The sequence below is a fragment of the Xiphophorus hellerii genome, chromosome 5 (genome assembly GCF_003331165.1).
Source record: "Xiphophorus hellerii strain 12219 chromosome 5, Xiphophorus_hellerii-4.1, whole genome shotgun sequence".
NCBI classification, from domain to species: domain Eukaryota; kingdom Metazoa; phylum Chordata; class Actinopteri; order Cyprinodontiformes; family Poeciliidae; genus Xiphophorus; species Xiphophorus hellerii.
In genome coordinates this window covers 22,788,777-22,799,964 of record NC_045676.1, presented here as the reverse complement: position 1 = coordinate 22,799,964, position 11,188 = coordinate 22,788,777, and the positions used below count along the sequence as shown (strand labels likewise).

At 39.1% G+C, this 11,188-nt stretch overlaps 1 protein-coding gene across 1 annotated transcript; it reads right to left on the bottom strand.

The window, feature by feature from the left end:
* Positions 1-1,075: 1,075 nt before the first annotated feature.
* Positions 1,076-10,932, bottom strand: gprc5bb (G protein-coupled receptor, class C, group 5, member Bb). The gene is made up of 4 exons (XM_032564055.1): positions 9,865-10,932; positions 8,201-9,302; positions 3,592-3,707; positions 1,076-3,513 (listed from the first exon to the last, which is right to left on the bottom strand). The coding sequence occupies exons 2-4, from the start codon at positions 9,300-9,302 to the stop codon at positions 3,469-3,471; spliced, it is 1,263 nt and encodes a 420-aa protein (XP_032419946.1). The 5' UTR covers positions 9,865-10,932; the 3' UTR covers positions 1,076-3,468.
* Between the last annotated feature and the right edge of the window lie 256 nt (positions 10,933-11,188).

Here is an 11,188-nt window from a genome sequence, read left to right as displayed (position 1 = left end):
CGCGCATAAAATACGGTCCTAGTTTTCTTTTCGATAACGTTTGGATAAATGTTGACATTGGATTTTTATTCGAAATACAGTGCTACTGAAACGTCACAAGGTGGCGATTTTTTTTTTGTATACTTTTGGCGTCTTCGTGCGGTGCAGAAGAGCATTGAGAAGAGAAACCGAAGTCAAATTCTTTGCTTGTGTTCACAAATTCCTGATTTCAACACAGGTGTTGTGTCTAGTTTTGTTGCCCCTCCCCGAAGGATCATGTTTTCCCGATAAAACTCTCCCCCATCGTCCTGTGCTCGAACCAGGCAGTTCCTACGGGTAAGCTACTTAAAATAAATTGTATATCGAGAAAACCTTCAATATTTCTTTCACTTTAATTTCATAAAGTTAAACCTCATGTGTTAGTTCAAATGCACATACAATGAAATACTTCAAGTCTCTTGTTTCTTGTAATTTTAATGTTTATTACTTACAGAAAATGATGTTCGTTCTGTGGAATACATGTTTGGGTCAAGCAGACTCTGAAAGAAACTAAATATAATGGTGCTTTGGGCGCTGTACAGGGTCCAGCTGCAGTCCAGTTTTTAAATTGCAGCCCTGGGCAGCCCCTGCAGTTACACAGCGATGACTCACTCAGTATTGAATGGTTAAATTTGAAACACTCCCACAGGCAGTAAGATATTTTTTGACTATTTTGTGAGATTTGAAATGTTATGTCATGTGGCACAATATATTCACAGACCCATCATTGTGCTTTCAGTTGATTTTGAAGTGGGCTAAACAGTAGCTAGTTAGCCTGCAGCTTTTTTTTTCTGACTGTTGATATTGCAAAATCTACTTAGTGTCACAAAAATATTTCAATTACTTTGAAACGTTTATGTCATCGATACAGTTAGGATTTCTGTTTAGTCATTTTAAGAGCGCAAACTGTTAAATAATTTGCACATTTCTTATGGTAGCCCCTTTTCTGAGATTTTCTGTATTTGTGGAAATCGGTGCTGTGTGGAAACGATTTTGTTGACACCTGATATTAAAAGCAACAGATCCTGAAGGAGAAGGAAAGACAAACCAGACAGTAAACTGTGCAAAGGATGTAATAGCCACTTAGTGCAAGTCACGTTACAAACATTCATTTTAACGCTGCCAGAAAACAGTGACAGTATTGTTCTTATAAATCCATCTGAAAAGCATTCTTTCTTTACAGTAAAAGTTAAAAATCAGGTTAGACAGAGTTTTTCATATTGATCCCATATTTTCATTGAACAATGTACAAGCACTCACCTGCACACAAAAACAAAGCCATTGACAAGTTAACTTATTTTTGATTGGAGTTACAGCAAAAAGGACTGGTCACAGTCACATACACAACGCATTAACTGGATATACTGTCTCAGCTTGAATTCACTGTCGCTCAGGAGATGAAGCTGAAAAACGTTTACTCATACGTACACAAAATGGTGTTTTGAATTACCGGTTTTGAAAAGCTGTTTCGGACTAGAGCTATCAAAGCAATAAGACTGTAATAGAAGCAACATACATAAGGTTTTTTTTTGTTTTTTTTTTTATAAATTCAGTTTGGGATCAATAAACATTATCTTTGTATTTCCCAGCAGTTAAAATAAAGAATAAAGATATGCCGAATTGTTTATTGAACCTTTCCAGTTATCTGTACTGACGGTATACATGAAGTTAAGAGACACCACAGCCAACAATGCAAAAGAGCGAAGTGACTCTATTAGAGCAAGCAGGACTTCCTTCACTGCTGAAGCAGAGCTGCAGGCCAGTCTCCTCCATGCCGTGTTGTACTGACGCAGTGATTCATGCTAAATACTGAGAGGACAAACTGTCCAGTAGCTTTCAGTAGGTTATATGTTTTTTATATTAAAATGCTTCTTTTATTGGTCTTATGCAATGTTCAGATTTCTGAAACTGGATTTTTGGGTTTTCATTCGCTGTATAAAGCCATAAAGTTTCTAATTACCAAAAACATACCGTCTATGAGCAGTGAAAGCACATAATATGTCATTTTCAGTGTTGTACTGGAACAGCTGCTGCAAATAATTTCTTGACATTACAAACATTTCATCAAGATCCATCTATTAATAAGATTAGCATGTAAGAGTCTTCCAATTTGACTGGTGTAACTTGTGATAATAATAATCGAACAGTAAAATAAAGAAGCATGGATACATGCATGACTACCAGGACAACACAGTGGAGTATTTGGGGTTGTTCTAAGCGTTGACATCTTTAATATTAAACAGAGGAAATGTAGAAAATGTAACCACCTCTTTTTTTTCTTTTTCTTTTTTCTTTAGTAAAATTGCAGACCACAAATCCCCCAAATTTGGCAATAAAAAAAGTCTAGCATGCTCTTTAGGTTCGTTTTGATCAATACTAATTTGTTTATGAGATACTCTGGAGTCATGAGAAAATGTGCAATTAGTGTCATTTTTCTTGAATAAGGCAGCATCCAGTTTATGTTGGTTTTAAATAGACATGACTGATTTGATTAATTCTTTAACTATGATGATAAATTGACTATAAAAACATTGTAACAAGTAACTCCCTTTGCTATATATATATACATACAGTACATATAAATGTTTGTATAAATAAAAAATACTTAAAAAAAAACATCCATAAAATGCAAACATTTAGATAAAATACTGTTCCCCCCACATTGTGCTTTCACGTGCAACTTAAACAATCTTTAATCTCACAATTTCACCATGATCTCTGTACTGATGACTGTCTGTGCAGGTTAGGTATTGCAGTATCAAATGGCTTTTATTATATGCTTCCTTAAAGCATAACACTTAAAATATACTGTAACTACTAAGTTGGGACATTTCTTTACCCCTTAACAGCACCTGATAATCCAACGTTTTCAAATAAGTGTGCCAAAGTGTCCCAGCGAGTCAGAAGGTCACTAAGAAAGAAGAACCCTGAAACACAACACAGAGGTTAAGCAAGCTTTGTAGGCATCTGCTTGTCATTTACATTAAAGTCCTAAAAGGCTGAGTTTGACAAAAGTGCAGTTTATTGAAGTAAGCGTCACTTATTAACAGACACTTATTAACTCTTATTAACAGAGACCAGATGCCATGGCACTGGTGTCGAGGTGCTTAGATGGGATGTTTACTTCAGCACATTAAGGTTGACTTTCACATGTTCAAATTCAACATGTTCGGTAATTCTCATTCAAATAAATCTTGTTCCTCATATTTATGTATTCCTCAGTGTAAATATGGCCACTATGCTCCATCCTTGTCTTATGTGGTGCTGTCAAATCGATCTGTAAAATAAGCTAAAAAGTTAGTCTGAAATACTATTTGCAGTTGGCTTTTAAATATAATATTAAAACATGTGTGCAGAAACACAAACACATTAAAATACTTTTTCTTCTTCTTAGGTAACGGGAAACTCTTCAGCATCACAAAAGTGGCTTGACTGTAATCCTGTGTTGTGTTACCATAAGCGCCTCCCAGTGTAGTTAATGGGAGCTGTGGGCATCTGCAAGAGATACAGGAATATTTAGGAACATATTTACAGATTTAAGGATGTAGAGTGTGTGTGCCTGTCGATACTTACAGTACCGCTGCCGTTCATGACCAAAGCCATCTCAGTCGGTTGGTAGACATGGCCTCTGAAGGCGATGCCTGGGCGCATGCTGCCATGGCTGCTGTGGTACGTTCCACTTCGGACAGCTGCAAGAACAGTCGATGCAAAACATGCAAAAAAAAAAATTATCAGTGTGGCAGAGTCTACATGTTATGTTTCTAAAATCCCCTCAAACACACCTGAACAGCAGGATGTATTTGAGTCGTACGTGTAAGGCATGACTCTTCGTGAACACCCTTGGTTTTAAATGGGTGAATAAATGGAATAAAATGCTCAAGTAACAGTCACCGATTTTCCAAATTAAGTTTTTTCCTACATAAAACTTATGAAACCATAAGTTTTCATAACTTGTGGTTATGAAAACCAAATTCATAACCGTAACCGCAAATGTCTTTCTAAATTTTACTACGTGCAGGAAAATCAAAAAGGACTGAATAAAAGTCTTGGAATGCAGACATTTCAAAAATCTTCCTTCATAATTTGTGTCGTAATGAAATGTTGACCATTACCCTGCGAGGACCACAAAAAAAGAAAAAACAATTTTCACATGAAGCTTTCCTTAGGGTGGATGAGTCAGCTGAGGACCATAGATCATGTAGGAAGCCATTTTATTTTCTCATTTGCCTCTGCTAACAGCCTTTTTTTTCTTGCCCTTTTGCATTTTTATTTATTTATTTTTTTTACTGACTAAGTAACACTTTCCTTAACATGTACTGGCAATACCAACAACAGGGATGACTAACCAGAACAAGCGTCATTTAACTAGATACCCATTAGCATAGCTATAGTGGCTAGTTTATGCTTTTTCCAATAAAAAATTATAACAAACAAAAGAAAAAGAAAATTTAACATATTAGCTGCAGTCTTTGCTAATTTTACTGTTAAACTGGTCAAAATGATGAATCATGTGAACACAAAGATTCACTTTGCCTTTATGACCTGGGTTTTTCTGCATTTGTTCTTCAAAGCAGCCGCGTGACTCTGGGCTGTATCATCAAAATGAACTTTTCAACACATTTTACATTTAAGCACATCAGTAAGAAAGCACAATATCACTTTTTAAAACGACTGCCTGCTAGATGGCATGCAGCCTAAGCGGCCATTGTTTCAGCCCCTGTTTCTGAATCACTGTGCTGCTTTAAGAATAACTGTGCGTGAGAAACAGCTTCTTCAGAAATTCAGCAGTACTGAAACGATACAGAAGAGACGGTTGAGAGGAAACAAACAGATGGTTGCTGCTGAATCCGTTTTGCAGTAGGTAATTTGGAGCCCCTCTAAAGTCTTGTATGTTTTTCTGTTTTATCAATTCACTCTCCGTCTGGAACGGCTGCTCACTGGCAAAGCCTACAGATACAGCGGTCTCCAAGGCAACGTTGATATTTTATGTCATTACTGTAACAAAAGAAAAGTGTTTTCAGCGGAGTTGGAACAGCACCATAAAACATACCTGGCTTGAGTTTCGGATCTGTTATCACAAAGATAGAAATGAAAATTATATACAATTTGTACACATCTAAACTGTGCTGTTTTTTTATTTTAAGAAGCTTAATCAATAATGAAAGGAAGTAAAACTCCAGTTTTACATCTTATTTTTTAAGATATGTAAAGGAGACTTTAAACTTTGGAACAAATTAAAAAGAAAGGATTCTGCTGAGAGTAAAACATTTCTATATTTTAAAATGTGCTGCATCACCTTTTAACTCTATCAGGCACTTGGTTGTATGTTGCCCCTGTAATTAACTCTGATTCCTAAATATCACTGTATGCCAGCAGCTTCCTGCAGAATGCATGTCAACTTTGCAGTCTACATTATGTCTTATCAAAGATCAACTCCTGATATGTGCAGCTGGGTTCAGAAAAATGTAGCGATTAGTTGAAAAGGAATGACTCACAAATTTCCGTCTTGTAAAGGCTGGTGGATATTCAGACATTTCATGAGACTTAATTGGGTTTTTTGTTTTGTGCAGCAGGTACTTATCCTTGCAGCCCCAGCCACACCTCCTTCCCCAACGACCCTGGCAAAATAAGCGGTTTCACAAGATGGGCGGTTTGATTTACACAAAGCCACAACAAAGGAGATATTCAAACCTTGATGTGACTCAGATTGAAATGTGTGGGCTTTTTTTTTTTGCACCATTATTGAAAACTTGGATGCCGTCTAAATTATGTAAATGTACCAGATTGGGGGACAATCCATTTATATATTCCACATTCCCTGTATTCACACATTTACAATAAATATATTATAAATATGTATGAAGGAGGCTTTCACATCAATTTATACTCGTAGATGTTTATATTTGCAGTAAAATAAGTGATTGTCATAATGTGTGTTGATGGTGGACCCAAATGCAGTAAGGCAGAGACAGTGGGTAGTTTGAAGTGATGAATATTTAATGAAAAAAAACGATGATAAAAAAACTTACAGGCAGCCAGGGTTGAACATAAAACACAGGAACTAGGAACAAAAAAGCATTATGGAGAACACAGGGACCCAGGGTAGAACAAAAAACAGAGGAGCCAGGAACAAACAAACAAAAAAAGAAACCCAGCAAGATGAACAGGGAAGCAACGGGATATAATGGGAGGAATCAGCAAGGAATCGAAGCAGGAGATGTGTTTAAATACTGTGAGGCTGAATGCTCACGGTATTTAAACTGTTTCTGTTTGATAAAACAGAAACCAGGCTGATGTAATTAAAGAAAGAGACTAAGGAGCACAGAATAATAATAAAACTAGAATCAATAAATCAAATCCCAAAACAACATAGGCCCTGACAGTGATGTCAGTTTCATAATCCAATCCAAGCTGGTCCAAAGTAAGTAGATAAATTCCTTCAGAGATTCCCAATTGATTTTTGATAAATGTCTGAAGGTGGCTTTATAGGTATAATTTCACTATTTGTCATTAGCAGGGCGTACATCATTTGTTTTTGTTTTTAAACTAGATTTTAAAAAATTTTCTGCCAAATGTGAAACGTCAAACAACATTGTGGCTTTGGTCATGGTTTTCCCCTGGAAGAGTTGTGAACTTACTGTAGTTTTGCCTTTCAAGATTTTACCTAATTGTTGAACTGACATATAAAAATAGCACTGCCTGTCCACTAGGTGGCACAACAGTAAGATTATTACATTATTGATGGCTAATAATTCATAATGACTTGCTAAGTTTAAACATAGGAGGAGTCTCTTCTTTGGCTGCCAGCTTTATTGATTTTCTTGAACTGTTAATTTAAGATCAAAACAAGACACACCTATGATCTAAACTTTATACAATTAGATAAGTTATATTGACTTCACAAATATAATATACAATATACAAAACAATCTGTTTATTATTGTGTTGAACACGAGCAGCAGAGCTGACATTTCACATGCATGAACCTTTTTCCACCTCAGAGGTGTGAAACTTCAGTCCTCAGGTGATTTAACTTTTGAATGCATTTGTGGTCTAACACACCTGAAACAAATTAACAAATTTCTTATTCATAAAACTCCCCCTCTTAGTTGTAGAAATAGTTTGTAAAGCAGCTTGTGGTAGCATCTTTATTTTAATTACATTAATGATTAGCATTTAAAACTTGGAGCGATTACTAATAAAAATAAATGTTTGACTACAATATGCTCCTGCTGTTTTTTTTCTTAAAAAATTGAAATGTAATCAGGCAGAACTGATGTTAAATACATGCTAATGTGACAAATACACCATAATCTCCCTGCTTCTATGAATTTATGACAGAAATGTTTAAATGGAAAGAGAAAGACATTTTTCAGGCGAATGTTTTAGGTTCATGTACATTAATATAGTGTAATGAAGATTATGAATGCATTGCTGCTGCGTTTCTTGAACACAAACTTGAAAATAAGTAAAGATCGATGTTGTTTTCCTTCTTAATTTGATATTCTCCATTAAAAACTGGTAGATTAAATTGCTGCTCCATTTATTTATTGCTAGCGGGAACCACGCTGTTGGAAATGCTACTTGGTGTTAACATCTTCCTCCCTGTGAGGATGAGTGTTATTTTTAGAAGTCCATTGTGTTGGTTTGCACTTGTTGTGTAAGGTCTATTTTTAGGCAGTTTGGACCAATAATTGCTAGAGGTGTTGAACTGGATATAATTAATTTTATCCACTTAGCTTTTAATGTTTGGTTTTCACATTCTGCAAGGAAAACTGTTGACCCCACCCAATTGTCAATCTACCGATGCTATAGGTTTGATCATATAATTGTCTGAAAATGTCATACCTTTTCAAAATTACTTACTCTTGCTATTTTATAGAGAAGCTGCATTGGGTGACTGTTTTCACTGTGTTCACTTTTCTTTAGATTGCCTAGACTCAGTGGTTTCATAGCTTACTGTAAAACTTCTTTCAGATATTTTTTTATTAATTAAATGCATTCATTATTTGAATGATTCCATTACTTCCACCGAGCTCTGTAGAAATCTGTTTATGATTCACTTATTCAATTACACAAGTGGCAGCAGGTACACATCTAAGATATGCTGGAAATTCCCTGGGGAGCATGACCACTGGCCACTGACATGACAAACAGAACCACAAGCACACATCGGGCTTACTTGCACTGTGCTCCTCCATTGAGAAGGCCTGGTTTTCTTGAAAAGACTGGTGAGAATGTGCGGGGTGATCATCTCCGAAATGAGGAGCAGGTGACGCGCGGCCAATGTCGAAGAAATCTTGCGTGTCAGATTGTGTTGGATTTTGGAGACACAGGTGGGACTCTGGGATAGCGTGGAACAGCAGCAGGATCCAGCCCTGGATCACCAAGGCCACAGCCAGTGCAGGCTCATCCAATACTTTTGCATCCTTGTTTCCTCCTCTCTCCCTGCTCCCTTTCCCTCTCAACGCCTGGTTGCCGTAAAGATAAAACCCCAGCCAGGCCACCCAAAGCAATGCGGACGCCAAACTGGACAGAAAGACCCAGACGGCATTACACTTCCATCGTCGCTTTTCAGTCTCTCCTTCTCTGTCTTCTTCTCTGCCATCTCCTCCATCTTCTCCGAACTCTCCTCCGCAGAGCACCACTCCGAGAGAGAGACCCATGGCTATGAGGAGCAGGCCCAGAGTGTAGCTGCACATCAGAGCAAAGTCTAAGGGAGGATACTCGCATGCTGGGTGACCCTCTCTCACGACAGTCAACAGAACCCATTCAGCAGAGATTATCCCCTGAACCAAAGCCAATGCCAGTCCCAGCGCTGCCAGCGTGCTCCCAGTGGGGCTTGACTTCCCAGCCACCAGCCTCCTGAGTCTCACACCTTGCACTAGTAAGCAGGAGAAGCAGAGGGCAAAGAGGGGTCCCCAAAAGGCCCTGCGCACCACACAGAGCACCTGGGTCTTCCCTACCAAGAAAGCCAGCGAGATGGTGAAGATCCCGAGGAGGGTCCCCAGGAGCAGGAGCAGAGGGCCGAGGCCAGAGCGCCTGGCTGGGTCAGAAACCCCACGCAGCTTGACGATGAGCAACACTGCAAGAACCAAAGAGGTGAGGCCGCCACTGCAGGCCACGGCCTCAAGGACGACACCCCAGACCGCCTCTAGGTCACACAGCACTCTGTAGGGGGCTTCCACGCCCACGCTGCATCCTCGGGGAGGTGGGGGAGTGGGCTGAGACGAGCTGCAACTGATCAAAGTCAGGAGGCAGATGACAAAAGGGCTGACGGCCATCTTGGTGACAAACAGGGAAAAGAGAGACACAGTTAGAGCTAAATAAGCAACAAGTCATTTCATCCATTCAGGTCTACTTCACATGGTGTTACATGAGCACATCAGCTGCTCTTACATCTTCATTATGAGAAAAATGGTGAAAACAGCAATTTCTGCTTTTATTCCACAAGCCTCTTGTGTGATGTTGTTCAAACACACACACATACACACACTCGCTCCACAGAATAGCACAGGTTTCAGCACTGGGCAATAGTTTCCATGGAAATGGGAAGCAGCGTGGGCTGGTTACATTGCATACTGGGCTTTTCAGGAGTCGAGTTCAGTACCTAAAAGCACAGAACAACACAACATTCTGCACACACACACACATACATACACAATAATTATTCACACTTGGATTGATTTAATGAATATAATGCGTTCCCCAGCCCTTACCAAAGCATTAACATGCACCTTTAAATTAACTGTCATCTTGATACAGAAAGCTTGTACCAAAAAAACCCCAACTGTAAATCAGTGCTTTCTTATGGTTTCACATTTCATAGAAAGAAGTAAAACTCACCTCAGATGAATTCTTGACTTGAATTCTGGGTTACTCACAGTGCAGATATATCATCATTTCCCACAAATCATTATTTGACATGACTTAAGTCTCTGAGTGTTTTCAGATTCTCACTTAATGAAGTCCTTGAGGCAGCAGAAACAAATCGGTTTCCATTTTGTCGCTGTGTTTCCTTTCAGCTCTGACTGCTTAAAAGTACCACAGCACACTTTGAAAGACCTCGGGTGTCTTGCTGATGTAGTGACTTGTCCAGCTGCTCCGAGAAGAAGAAGAAGAAGCCACAATTATGATGCATGCCTCGAGACTTCACACACCCACATGGTCAAATATATCTTCAGCCTCTTTCGCTCCTTTCTCTCTCACTCCCTCTGTCCTCATCTTTCTGTTCGTGCAGTCTGCATGTCTGAGTTGCTCTCTCTCTGTCTCTCTCTCCCAGCTTCACGCTGAATCTGCGGAGGTGTCAACAGAGCGAGAGAGAGAGAGCGATGCAGTCCCAGCTTACCTCTGCTCGCCCACACACACGGGGCAGCGTGATTAGCTGTTGCACCTGTCTCACCAGGAAGAAAAGAGGAAATAGGCTCAGTACATAAGCATGGCAGTTCACAGCCTGTCCGGCATTAATCACTTTGTTTGCACATCTTGGTGTTATTTCATCTTGGCATTATTTCCCGCCTTCATGCTCCCACATCTTCTACTTCTCAGTCCCTGCTAAACTGTGGGGGATATTTGCTGATGAATGATGAATTGCCGTGTTATTAAGAACTGATCTGAAATGGAGATGAAGATGGGACGCATGCTGCAGAAAATGGGCATCTCGATTGAGAAAGAGCAGATGGTCGCTCTAAACACAGGTGAGCCTTTGGCCATGTGACCATCCCAGTAGAGAGTGTTGCATAACACCCTGGAAGACATGATTCAATTAAGTCTGTTAAGAGAGACGTAATCTCCAACCCCCTACATGTGGGGATAAAGAAGGACACAGGGAATGTCATGACAAGGATGCCGTCCATAAAGGCATTGGTGTGTGAGACATTTTTGCACTGTTTTGTTGAGCCAGAAACCCAAAATCTATCTGTCAATTTGAACAACTTCTTAACTCTTACAAGTAAGGTGTAACAATATATAAAACTCATGAGATGGGAAGAGACATGATATTGAGTTCGCAAGAACGAGATGAGTCAAAAGGGTAGGGGGTGCCTTTCTATGAAGAAGGGTAGTATTTACTCGTGGAAAGATTGGGAACTGTAATTCAACTTTCCATCCTGTGAAATAAAACTTTGTACTGTGCAAGGAAACCTTCATGAATAAGCACAAAAAAAGAAAA